Source organism: Strix aluco, chromosome 2 (genome assembly GCF_031877795.1).
Source record: "Strix aluco isolate bStrAlu1 chromosome 2, bStrAlu1.hap1, whole genome shotgun sequence".
Classification (NCBI taxonomy): domain Eukaryota; kingdom Metazoa; phylum Chordata; class Aves; order Strigiformes; family Strigidae; genus Strix; species Strix aluco.
In genome coordinates, this window is record NC_133932.1 from 51,486,034 (window position 1) to 51,500,145 (window position 14,112).

Genomic DNA, 14,112 nt, shown 5'->3' on the forward strand with positions numbered 1-14,112 from the left:
AATAGGCTATAATTTAACTAGTTTGAATTTGTCAAGCAGTTCTTTGACTACAGAATCATGACTATAAATATTTGGTTTTCTTATTGACACCCATGGTTTATTCCTCATTATGTCTTGAGACTCCTAAAAACATAAATTTTAAGATCAGTAACAGTGTCCAGAGAGAGTAGTATAACTTTGCCATCTAGTGGTGGTTGCATACTAAAGATGTCTTAGTGACAGCTGACGTTACAGCCTGACGTGTTTAGGAAAAGCTCTATAAAGCATTATATTTCTTTCAATTTATACTCCTATAATTAGAGGATAATACTTTTAATATGTTTGTACCTGTTTACATCCAACGCATTAGCTGTGTCACCATAGCAGGATAATGTGCCCATCTTCAGAAGGAAAAACGGATGCATAAAGGATGCAGACAATTTGATTAAGGCCATCTAAGTCTATGGCAAAGCTAAGGCTATTGCTGTTCCTTGTTTTCATACTCAGTCTTTGACAAGTCCTGGCTGATTATGCACAAGAGTTTCTTCTGATATGTATTTAGAGGTGAAAATCATCCTGTGTTTATTACCATCCTGACATCCCCTACTTTGTCAAATTACCACTTTATCAAGAGGTTGTGGTTTAACCCAAGCCAGCAGCTAAGCACCACGCAGCCACTCACTCACTCCTCACCACCCTGTGCTGAGATGGGGAGGAGAACCAAAACCAAATAAAACTCATGGGTTGAGATAAAAACAGTCTAATAATTGAAATGAAAAATATAATAAACCAAATCAAAATAATAATGGTGATGATGATGAAATGGAAGATAACAAAAAGAGAGTGAAATAAAATCCAAGAAAGACAAATGAGGCACAATGCAATTGCTCACCACCTGCTAACTGGTGCTCAGCCAGTCTCCAAGTGGCAATCTGCCACCCCTCCCTGGCCAACTCCCCCAGGTTTATTTACTGGGCATGACATCATATGGTATGGAATAGTCCTTTGGCCAGTTTGGGTCAGCTGTCCTGGTTGTGTCCCCTCCCAACTTCTTGTGCCCCTCCAGCCTTCTTGATGGCAGGGCACGAGAAGCTGAAAAATCCTTGACTTAGTATAAATACCACCTAGCAACAACTAAAACCACAAGTGTGCTATCAACATTATTCTCATACTAAATCCAAAACTCAGCACTGTACCAGCTACTAGAAAGAAAATGAACTCTATCCCAGCCAAAACCAGGACACAAGATCTGTATTTTACTACATCCCCATGTCAGGCCTTACTGTTGATAGTAGGTAACAACTTCCAGTAATGTTTCTGCATATTTAATCAGTCATAGTGAGATAAATAAATTGAGAACTGTCAGTTGCAGCCTAAATAATTAAATATCAGTATCTTCTGATGCAGAGCATGAAATCATAGCAGAGAATTAGAATTGGTCTTTGTAGTACAAGAAGCACATATGTAAAGGAGGTGTCCAGTTTGTATTATATAGCTGGAAGTTTGGCTGTATTTCCAAATTCTGCACCGCAGTAGACTGCCAGGGCTGTCTGTGCTGGACTGCTTTACAAAGTAAGGTGAAAACTGAAGAACCCAAGTTCAGAGCATGAGTCCCTTACATAGTCGTTGAAAAGCAGTAGGCATTTCACTGGTTAGCTGGGATAAGCAGTACACCTATGTCTAGACTGGAGGGTGGGAATACACTTTTGAGTCCCTCTGGGAGCTGGTATGGAGTTCTCCAGAGCTTCCTTGCAGGTGACCTTCTCCTGGGAGCTAAGACAGGATCATGAGGCCTGCCTGGGTACTGGTTAATTTGGGGATCACAACCCAGGTAGGGAGTACACCTGAGCCTGGGAGCTCCTCAGTGTTTGTAGGCTCAGTCTTTTAGACATGGCCTGAGAATGTCCCTCTGTGTGTTAATGGTGACTGTTAATCTTACTGTAATTAGGTATATAGACTTGTGTCTCTTTTTTCTTGAACACAGTAGTATGTGCAAGATTATCAATATGTTGACTTGTGCTTTGCATAACTTCTATTTAGAAAGGCTTTAATTGGTTTCTAGCAACAGTTTCTCCTCTCAGGAGTGAAGCATTTTTCATAGAATCATTTAGGTTGGAAAAGACCCTTAAGATCATTGAATCCAACCATGAAATGGCAGTTCAGTATTATTTATTAACATGATAAGTGATACAAGTGTTGCCTGTCCAACAGCACAGTTATATAAAAAAAAAAAATGGCTGGTGATCACCACTGATGAGTACTGATTTCTAGTAACCAGCTGCAGAAGAGAGTTGCAACAGCATATTCAGAAAATGTAAATGTACTTGAGAACTGCATATAATAGAATAGTTTGAAGCAAAAAATTGCCTTGTGTTCCCTGCCCTGCCTCCTCTGCTTTTCTTGGATGTCGTCTACTGTAATTTTTATTGAAATACTAATAGTGTTACCTAAAGTGGTTTTCAACACTACTAGGTTGAAATAGAATTAGCACCTAGTAGTCAGCCAATGCAGCAAAGCCAATATAAAGTAAAGCATTTCTTATAATACAGGGACTAGAAGATTGCATCTTGCATGTGCCAGGAAATTTTTGCAAAATCTTCCCATTGTTGGTGCCACAAGTTCCCATATTCCTTGTAGCAACAGAAGTCAGTATGTCAGGGTCTCTAGTACAGAGGCAGAAGAAGGCAGAGGCTTACACCTCCAGGCTGAAGCTGTCAATTAAAATAGTCATGCAGAGTACTGTCAGTACTACTATTCTTATCCTTCTAATATGTGGAAGTGAACAGCTATTACTAGAGGTGAAAAAGAGGGGGATTTTAACTTAATGTAAAATAAGCCCTGTATATTCATCTATATTAAGTATTCTCTTGGCAGAAATGCCCAATTAATTGATTTATTCCTAATGATTCTCCACACTATTGAATTGCTCTTCACTTAAGTATGTCTACAATGCTAAAGGATCTGTCCACATTTAAAAATCTGTATTGAATTTATTTTTTTTCTTCACAGAATGATCTGAAAGTGTCTATTCTTTAGGCGTGCATGCTTTGGAAACTGAACTTGACTGTGAAAATATTAAAATCCAGTTGCTTTTTTGTCATTATGGTGAAAGCAAATACTTGAAACTAGATTTATGTTCAGTTTTAGCAAGACATTTTCAAATTGGAGAATGTAAAAAGCCTTAGAAATGGCAGAATTAAATCTTATGTGGCCATATATGCTGGTCTGTTGATTTGTTCAGAATTCCAAATTTTCCTTTCTTTGTCAGGTACCACAGATCGAAAGCATGAAATCAAAAAGGTACCTCCTGAAAGGCCAGAATGTCTTCCTAATCGAACAGAAGAAAAAGGTATGAAATGTGCTTTCCTGCCTGCTCTTTGCAGAGAGATGGGAAATGGAACCGATGCACATCCTCATTTCCCAGTCTATTTTCATTAAGTACATTGTTTGGATGTTTGTTTCCCACTCTGATAGATGTGTGATGATAAGCATTTTGGAAAAGATCTCATTGTTGCTTTTGGACTAAATTCAGGGTATTCAGTTGTACCAATCCAGAGCTGTTAAGTACTTGCAGCTTCAACTGAAGTCAAGGGGAGAGATGCTCTCAATACTTAAAGTGCTGTCTAAAAAGCTCTGTCCTCAGTAAAACCCTTGATCAACTAAGATACCCCAGATTAGTATGTACTTTTTTCTTAACATCTATATGTCTTGCTTCTCTATTTAAAAGCAAGGTTGGTGATTTTCCTGCATCACAGGGGGGTTTTGTGAAGATATAGTCGTTAATGCTTATGAATCACTCCATTATCATAGTCACAAAAGTCATAGGCAAGCCTGTGAAGAAATGAAAAAATTCTGTCTTCAAAGACAGGTTTGAACAAGAAATGGGTCACAATACCACACAGAGCTGTGACAAGCAAATTTTATGGTTTCATTTAATGGTTTCATTGTGTTCATTCTGCATTCTGAATAGTCTGGGGAAAATAGTTACACTGATTCTCTAATTGAAGATGGTGTCAAGTTTCGTACGTTTAAATGAACTATTAGATCGTACAGACAAGTTTGTGGGATTTCTTAACTTTTAAGTATTCAAACTTCCAGTCTTTTAAAAGGCACGTGTATGCACATGACTAAATGTGTAATACACAGTTATAATTTAGTGCCAGGACATTCAGACTTTGCAACAAGATCTGTTTCTGGATATATGTCTTAGCGATCTGACAGCAGTTTTGTCTACGTATGTTTACTTTTGGTTATGTGCACTACTTCTCGTGGTTTGCACTACTTCTCATGGTTATCTTAGCAATAAAACCCTTTGCTTTCTGTTTTTGGATTACAAAGCCAGCTGTCAAAATGGTGGAAGAAGTTTAAATATGTTACTGTCCAAGGGTAAAATATCTGTAGCTTTCCTAAATGTTGAAAAGAGGCCTTAGGAGTCATGCCTACATTTCTGGAGTACTGGGGAGTGGCAGGAATTGCTTGGTGTGAAGTGGCAGCAGGGGTGGCACAGGAATGTTCTTTATGCCGTGTCCCTCATACATCGTTTAGATTCCTGGATGCTGACATGGTATAAATTGTCATAGGAGTAGGTGTGTAAAAATTACACAATACGCTGGAAAAGCTTCAATGTTGCAGAGGACCCAATGATTGCATCACCTGAAAATGTACTGTAAAAGGGTATATGCCTGTGAACAACAGTCACTTACTTGACTATTCCAAACCTAATGTGGATTGTATTTCTGGTGATTTATTCCATGATCCTCACAGACTAAAACCTAGAACCCATTAATCAATACCCTGTAACATTCCCAGTACCTCGTACATGTATACAGAGGTGTAATATTCATGGCATATCATGTTGTCAAGGGAAGTGAGGTGTTGACATAGTAGGATACACAGAGAGCAAAACTTTGGTCCCTTTGAGAGTTTTGTCCTTTCTTTAAGAAGAATCAGGTTTCCTATGGTGCGGCAAATGTGTTTACATGTTTGTTTTGTATTATGAATTTAGAGCATCTTATTTACAAGAGTTATTTATGTGTATTGTACTTTACACACTCACAGGCATTAGGTGTTTGGCATTGGATATTAGTATTGTGGAACTTCCTAACTATGTATAATCAGTTCGGCAAATGATCCAGTTTTTCACTGGCAAGCTGACAAATTCAGCATATAAGTCTGTGCTTACAAACATAAATAAAAGGTCTGATTTTTCTGAGGGGTTTACATCCTGCCAAACATCGCTAAATTTTAATGCTTGTATTTTCATTTAACTGTAGTTCACTTGAAACACACTTTTTTTTTGTCCCCAGAAATGTTATTTCTTTGTTTGTTCAAGAGATTGTTAAGAATATCCAGCATAATTATTTTTGTGACCTTCTAACTTAATATTGTTTCATATTAGAATTTGATAGATAGAATTTGTGTTCGTGGGAAACTGTTCCATGTGGTATGTAATTTTTTGACATTCTTATTTTGTAGAAATAAAAAATAGCATTTCCATTCAGACACTGCACACACATATCAGCCATGAGGAATTACAGGTAGAACAGTCAGGCAGAGCAAACAACTGATTTGTGGTAAACATGTTACTTCAAATAAAGAATGATTTAGGACAGAAGTGGAAAGGAGATAAGCTTTTTCTTCGTATACAGTGTATCTACAGTTGAAGATTTCTTGTTTAATTGTAGACTTATGAGTGCAAATGAATTCCACTTAATAATATCCGTGTTCTTTTTTTCTGGAAATAATTGATTTAAAGAAAGATCAGAGAGAGAGCAAAAACAGTTAGACTTGCAGAAGCCTTCAGTTCCTGCTATACCTCCGAAGAAACCTCGACCACCCAAAGCAAACTCTGTGAATAGACCTGGTACCTTGCCTCCCAGACGACCAGAAAGACCAGTTGTGCCTGTGACTCATACAAGGTATTGTTTTTCCTCTGTCCAGTGCTTTTGGGATTAGTGGAAAAAATGCACGTTCAAAGAATTTAGATTTTACAGTTAATGTCACAATTGATTTCATGGTAAACTGTATTTAAAGAACAAACAAAACAAAACGAGAAAAGCTTTCTAGTCATCTGGCTGGATCATAACTATCTTCTCAAGAGTAACAGTCTTAGACTGATGAACACATTGTTACTGCAACATCATAGTTTCCACTGCGCAATATGTGGGAAATATCTGCATCAGTGTATTGTGCTGATGTTGACTTTCTTAGGTTACCTCAAATTATTCCAGTTTAGCTGGGGCACTAAGTCAGTGCAAAAGTTTGGATTGTACCGAGGAACAGCATTAGACAATGCACATTTCATATACTGTCAGCTTGGTTTCAGTCTGTTTTCTTTGATCATTTTAGATCAATTTTTAGCAAAATACATGTGTTTTCATAGAATATTCTTTAAGCTGGTGCCACTGCAGAATACTGCTGTCAAGTATTTATGCCCCAATGTTGGTTGTTATTCTATAGTTACACGATGCTTTTTATCAAAAGTGGTTACGGCCTTTGAGGATCACTGAGAAATTGGACTTACCAACACAACTCCCTTTAATCTCTGCTAGAGCTTGGAAAAGCAGAGGTTGCAGAAACTAAAGGCCTTGCCCGTAGTCCTAATCAAGTAAACTAAAGGCCTTGCCCATAGTCCTAATCAAGTCTAGATGGCTACATTAGTCATCAGGATCCGAGTTGTGCACTGTAGACTTCCTTTATACATAGTGGATAGAAATAGGTGAAAATCAGAAAAAAGCAGTTGCCTAAAATGGACAAGCTGCACATCTTGCAGAAATACTAGAATATAGGCATAGAAATAATTTTACTATTGTAGTGTTAGAAAAAGTAGCTGCAATTGAAATACTGGAGTTCAAGTATACTAACGGTGAATTAAATACCAGAATGGAGTATAGAGTAGAGTGGAATAAAATAGAAATCCTGGATATTGGTTCCCTTCATTCCTCCACATATGGTTCATTAAACAAATGCTCTCAGTGTGAAATCTGAGACACATAAAATACAAAAACGGTGCCTCCCTTGCGCTGCCAGTTTCATCTGACTGACGTGTTTTGGCTGTGCACCTCTGAGAACTTAACCCTCTATCCAGGTGCCACTGCCACAGCTTCTTTTGGACTTCTTGGCTTTGAACATGCTTGCCCAGTTCTTCCAAAATATAGTCCACACCTGCTGGGCACTTGGACATGCTTGGAAAAGCAAGTATTTGCTATGACCTTTAGATTTAGCTAAGTGATGTCTTCTTGGCAAGACCAATACATACACTAGTGTTCAGTTCACTGGCTAGGCGTGCAACAGGGTAGCTGTTCTTTTGTTCTGCTTTTGCTTGGAATATTTTAAACATATTATAAATATTTTTAACATTTAGAGTTGTGGAAGGGTGTTTTATTGCTCTTCTGTTTTCCTTTTTTCTAAGTACAAAATTAAAGAAACCATGCATTTTTAAAGATATTTTAGTTTTCATGTTAAAGTAAAAAAGCAGATCTAAACAGTACCCTGTTATGTTCTTAATTGTCCAAACTCTGCTATGTCTGGCACAGATAAAAATGCTTCGTTTTTTTTAATCTAACACCATTATATTTGACAGAATTTTAGTTGTAACAGTAGTTAGATTAAAACTTAGACGGAAAGGTGATTTTTAAGGTGATGATGATGCATGTTGATGATCACAGTGCTAGCAGTTTCCCTATGAATTTCTTTATCAGATAGTTCAAATTAATGGATTTATCTCATATAGCTGTTCTGCCTGGTAAGCTCTAACTAACACAATTAGAATAAATTGAATAGAATAAATTGAATAGAATATTAGAATAAAGAGAGGTTTTGCTGACATGTTGTGGTTTAACCCCGGTGGGCAGCTCAGCCCAAAGTGAGAAAACTCGTGGGTTGAGATAAAGACAGTTAAACAGATAAAGCAAATCCTGCACGTGCAAGCAGAGCAAAATAGGGAATTCATTCACTACTTCCCATTGGTGGGCAGGTGTTCAACCATCCCCAGGAAAGTTGGGCTCCATCACATGTAGCAGTGACTTGGAAAGACAAATGCCATCACTCCAAACATCCCCCCCTTCCTCTTCTTCCCCTCGCTTTTATTGCTGAGCACAATGTCATATGGTATGGGATATCCCTTTGGTCAGTTGGGGTCAGCTGTCCCAGCCGTGTGCCCTCCAGCTTCTTGTGCACCCCCAGCCTACTCACTGGCTGGGCAGCGTGAGAGGCAGAGAATGCCATGACATGGTGCAAGCACTGCTCAGCAAAAAGGAAAACACCCCTGTGTTATCAACACTGGTTTTGTCACAAATCCAAAACATAGCACTATGCGGGCTGCTATAAAGAAAATTAACTCAATTAAGTCAATTCTCTGGAGCAGGCAAGCCATAAAGACCTACAGAAAGTGCATTTTTACAATCAGTCTAAACCAATCTGTGTCCATGCTGCTGCTACAGGGGCAGGTTGCCCCTCCTGGCAGCCCGTTCCCACAGCCTCCTGTACATTAGCACCAGCATTTGTGCAGCCGTTCAGCCATATGGGTCAGGGAGTTGCTCCAGATGGCAATTAATCAGTTTGCAGTGGGTTTTCTATTAGTGTGGGGCTTCTTTCAGGCTGATCATCTGTCTGATCAAGCTGACAGCCTATCTGCATGGGCATGAGCAGAGGGAGGGAGATGCTGTGACCAAGAAGGGATGGCTCCAGTCCTTTCACAACAGTATGGATGTAGACTGGCATAATAAGCCTGTTGATTCTTTCAGCTACAGAGTTGGGGGGTTTTGTGGGGTTGTTGTCATATATCTTGGTATCGTTTGTAGTCAAATGGTAAATGTTGTGACTTTCAGCCCTAAATCTCACCATCCTAAGAATCTCCTCCAAAACCGTACTCACGCATTTCCTAGAGTGCTTCCAAGTCACATGGTGCGCTCAGTTTTCTGGGGAAATATATATGTGCAAAACAGAGTACGCAGACAGATGCTCATTGCCCTGTTAGCCAAGAAACTATGTTGCTTCTTATAGATTTACAAATATATAAATAATTTTTTGAAAAAATGTTAAAGACCAAAAGATAAGAAAACTAACTAATCAGGTGGATCACTTGGAGAATAACCTTAGTTACCATCTTGCCAATTAATACATTTTTCCAGGAATGTGTTAAATTTCTTCTGTTTCCTTCCTGGTGCAAACTGTCTGCCATATTGATAGCTGTGTAGGACTAGTCATAAACTGGTTGTCTATCTTTTTTAGTTCATAGAACACTTGTCACCCTACCACTGTGTTTAACGGGATGTATGTTCAATTAATCTGTGGCTTCCTCCATTTTTTAACACCAATTTTCAGGCTCTTTATCACAGCTTTCCTGAAGTCTGAAATAGGGTTTCCAGCCACTTTGTGTTTTGCTCATAAATGGCTGCCATGAGTTGAGGTTCAGACCATCTGTCATCAGCTTATGGCATCAAAAGCAGAGACAAATGAAAAAATCAATGAGATTCAGGAACTTGCTATGTATTTGACTGTCAATGGCTAATTATTGCTGTTCATAGAAATGCACATCTGCCTGGGTTGCTGGAGGGACAGATCTATCTTTTTACCCATAATTTGGGTACCTTATGTACATCATAATTTTTACAGCACTATGCTGGGAATAGTCATGGTGGAAAAACTATGATATTTGTTAGGTGACCTGATAATGATGGTAAGTACAATTTATTGCATTAATTGGACAGTTGTTATCACAGTAAATGTCACAGTTTGTCTGTGTGACCTGTGCAAAGCCGAGCTACTTGCCTACCATTGGCCCTTTTTTAATTAATTGTTTCAATAGTCAGATTATTTCAGTAAATTTAAGTAGTGGTGGGATAGAAAGTTCTACGAAGAAAGAATAATCACGTTGCTTATGTTTGATCTCCTGTTTGATTTAAAAATAGTGCCTCTGTGTAAACTATCACAACTCTTAACACTTGCCTATTCCAAAGACATTTCAGACAGACTAGGTGATCTTGGTTCTTTGGACCTGCGGAAACAATATTTATAGTCTAATCTTGTAAGCAATGTGCAAAAATGTGGTGGAGGAGCTGCATTTATGAGTAAATATTAGGAACCACTGAAATGCATGATGCTAGCTTGAGGTTTTTTCCCTTTCAGCATTATTCTAGGTAGTCCGTCGCTATAGTTTGTGCAAGCCAATTAATTAGAAAAAATAACAAATAAGATGTTGAAGAATGTCCCTTTGCCCTTAGGTTTCCTTCATGTTGAGATGCTGTGAACATCTGAAGCATTATTCAGGACACTACGGTGTCTAAAATAGGCTTTTTTGACAGGTGTTAAGGAGAAATGAGATAAGGTTAATCCATACACCATGTCTGCTTACTGGAGATTGCTCTCTCTGACACATTGCTATTAGTCTGGTGCTACAAAGGAAGAATATTTCACTCTCATTATTAATTGCAAGTTAGCTATCAACTTACTGTAACCTGCACAAACACTCAAATAAAATATCTCCTCTTCTTGATCCAAATGCAGGAGTGATAGTCCAAAAGTGGAATTAGTGGGCAGTACAGTATCCAGCACTCTAGAGAAAGACTCCTCTGAAAGAAGCAATGACATCGGTAAGTTATAGTGCTTTTTATAGTTTGCCTAAGAAATTTATGGTGTAAATGTCTGCTTTTTAGTGACTTTGTTATGATCCAAAAGACAGATTAAGGATTTGGCAATGAATGTGAGTGCATTTATATCAAATTTTAGCTCCAGGATTAAAGGATCATTTCTGCTTGACTTAAAAAAGTTTTGTTGGGATTTTCTGTTCAAAAAATTTTTGAAACAGAAAATATGGCATGGTGAGATATTTTGAATAGGAGGGATTTTCTTATTTCTGTTTAAAAGTCTGAAACAAGTGAGAAGGCCAACAATAATAAGTCATAAGTGTTTAACAGATGTAATATTAGTGCTGCCATATTTTTAATGCTGCAAAAGATTGTGGTTTTGGTGCAGTTTGTAATCTTTACACTTTCCAATACAAAGGAATAGAGAACAAATTGAGGCCAATCTGAAAAGTTTTACTGAAAACACCAATTAAAAGAAGTCTAAATTTCTCTTATTTGTGTTCCTGCAACACAAACAGTTTAATTGGGAAATCACCTGGAAAGGAGTAACGATAGGTTATTTTTCTGTCTTCTCTCACCCTCCTTCCTTCTCAAGTTTTGCAGTGCAGGAGATGTTTGCTGGGGTGGGTGCTGCAGTAAGTGGCACTTGGAAAGCAAGGTGCTCTGACTCCTGTCCCAGGGCTGTAAGCAAAAGCGGCGACAGCCATCTTCTACCTCCACTTAGAAATACGCTGGTGACAGCTGCTGCCGTCGCTCTCCTCCGCAGCCGCAGCTGTGCTGCCAGAGACCTGTTTTTGTAAAAGGCAGAACCAGGGTACCTTGCATGTGTAAGCGTTAATACCTTTCACTGGTGGCATTAAATGTTATTTTGGTGTAGTGATTTCCACCCAGACTGCTTTATTAGTAAAACTTTTCTGTAAAATAGTATACTTTCAACAGTCAAACCTGCCTTTTCTTTAGACTTGAAAGCAGAGCTTTAAGTTATAGATGGATTTTAATTGCAGTGTAACAATAAAATGCTAAATTGATTTCACATAGGTTTATGAGCTTTTCAGCATCCATATGTCTGCTTTTTCTTAATCTTCTGCTGTTGCTATGGTTCATGATAGTAACATTCTTCTGGAAAAGCAAGTAGTGTGTTTTTCCCAGATTTTCATTTGGGATAAACATTGGAAAGCTAGAAGCTTGTGATAAATTGCATGAACATTTTTATTGTAGAGATTAATATCAAGGAATGGTACAGAAATGCAGTCAAATTCTACCATTTAGTGTTTGTTACCCATGTTACAAATTTGCTTCAAAGCATGTAAGCCTTTGTTTACTTGAAAGCTAAAGCTATGACTGCAAATTCCATATAGTGGTGTGATGGAAGTAAACTTTTTAAATCCCTGTTCTAGTTGCCTTGGAATCACTACCAGGATAAAAGCTTAGACTGTTTTGTATTTTTTCTGTTGTTTTTTTCTTTTTTAAACAACCTATGAAAGGTTAGGTAGGAAATGTGATTTATAAGAATTTTTTTTCATTTCCAGAACTTGGGGGGGGGGGGGGGGGGGGGGATGTTTGTTTGTTTATTGGTTGGTTTGGTTTTAATGGAGAATAGGAGCCAACAAGAGTCAATAAACCAAACCACACACATATGTTGCAAGGGTTTAGTTGGTGACCTCCTGCTACTACTAACTAGGGGAACCTGGTGAGTCCAGGGATAAAATAGTGTGAATACTTACAGACGTATAACTTGATAGGGTCAAACCAGAATGGCATCTACAAGGGCAGATCTTGTCATTCTAGCCTGTTAGACAACTCGTTAAAAGAAAAAAATAAATAAATTATTATTTTGTTATGAAAGTGGACCCAAAGATCATAACTGTTAGAAATTTTCAGGAGGTTTTTGATGGCTCATGTAAAATATTGTTAAAGAAATAAACAACCTTTTAAGAGAGGGTAGAACAATAAATTAAAACTTAATAAGCCAAAACAATTCATGGTGGATTAATGTAATTTACTATGAGGAGAGGTTTGGAGTTCAGGACAGTTTATGGGACAGTGTAATTGAAAAGATTTATGATAAATGTGTTAGATTTTTTATTTATTTACAAAGACAACAATGAGTTGGAGAAATCTTGTGGCTAAATGAGTGGTTAGTAAAAATGATGGATGAGCAAGTGGAGTTGTCCAGTGTATTCCAAAACACTGATGGATCAGGCACTATGAGTCCAGATAATAGTTAACTGTGATATGTGTTACCAGGGTTGCCCCAGTGACATGTACTGTGTGGGGAGGACAGCCTCAGCTTCTCTGGGCTTCATCCTTCCAGTCAAAAAGGATCTGATTAAATCTACCATTTGATGTCTTTTCAGTAATCCAAATTTACACAACAAATTAGAGTGAACCTATGTGGCAAACAAGGTGGGGCTTAGCAGTAGCCTTTGAAGAAAATGGAAGTTAAATGGCCTTTGCAGCAGCTCAGGTGTATGACCATTCTGGTTACTGGGCCTCTCTTTATTCCTCCATTAGTCTCAGGCACTTAGAGCTCTTGGGGCGGGCAGAGGACAGAGTAGCAGTCAGTTGCAAGTTGCCTCACCCTCTTTCATGCTTATGCTAAATAAGCATGGTGACTCTTGGACTGAAAATGAATACTGCAGCACTCTCCTGGCTTTTTTGCACTAGCAATATTAAGCTCGGTAATGGTTGTCGCTTTCTCAGTCCTATAGCCAGTCTAAAGCTCTTGTTCCTTCATTCAAAGCAGAGAGATGTACAAAAGCACTGGAGAGACAGTTTTGGTTATAAAAGCAAACCATACTAAAGCTGGATGGAGAGCAGTTTTCCATTTTGTGAAGCCTTTTTAAGGATTTCTAAGTTGGTTCCTTTTCTTTATCATGATGAGACCAAAACCTTTATGACAAGGGAAGAGAAGGTACAAGGTCCTTCCATATGCCATCTCCCAAAAAACAAACAAGTAATCAGCAACAACAAAATCAGTAATTCCATCAACAACTGAGAAGCAATATGCAGAGGGGAATTGAGGAATCCAGGTTCAAAACCTGTATTCTGTCTACGTCCCCTATTCTAGATCACCATCTTAAACATTGCTTGTTTTGGAAATGGCATTTTTCTGTTTATTTTCTAAGTAATATTCCACCAGTGAATCAGTGTTGTATAACCAGAAAACGACACACCTTTAAAAACACATTTAAAAACATTCTCACCCAACTTTACAGGACAGGAAAGTCACAAATGCTTGAACAGGGCTGAGGTGATGTGTAATACTGTGCGTAACAGTGTCAGTTGCATATATAAAAAGTTATTTTTATGTAGATGTTAGCGCATGGCTTGATTTCACTAATGCATTCTGCAGAGTTGTGACTTGACATTTAAATTTCCTGTTGATAATACAGCACTGATTACAATTTTGCAATCTGTACTGACAAGAGCAAGTCCTGTTCGGCAACGTCACTGCTGATTGTAGATATAATGGCAGCTTTTACTACTGTTGTTCATGCCTTTGCTTCTTTCCACAATCCTTACAAAAAGCATTGGAAAACTAGTC

At 38.2% G+C, this 14,112-nt stretch overlaps 1 protein-coding gene across 5 annotated transcripts in view; it reads left to right on the forward strand.

Annotated features, from left to right (window-relative positions):
• Nucleotides 1–14,112, forward strand: part of SH3KBP1 (SH3 domain containing kinase binding protein 1) — a 237,431-nt gene that overhangs the window by 205,716 nt on the left and 17,603 nt on the right. For all 5 annotated transcript variants that reach the window (XM_074814691.1, XM_074814693.1, XM_074814692.1 and 2 more), the window contains 3 exons: nt 3,248–3,328; nt 5,735–5,897; nt 10,486–10,571. In XM_074814691.1, coding sequence (XP_074670792.1) covers nt 3,248–3,328; nt 5,735–5,897; nt 10,486–10,571 — 330 coding nt within the window. The remainder of the gene's footprint in view (nt 1–3,247; nt 3,329–5,734; nt 5,898–10,485; nt 10,572–14,112) is intronic.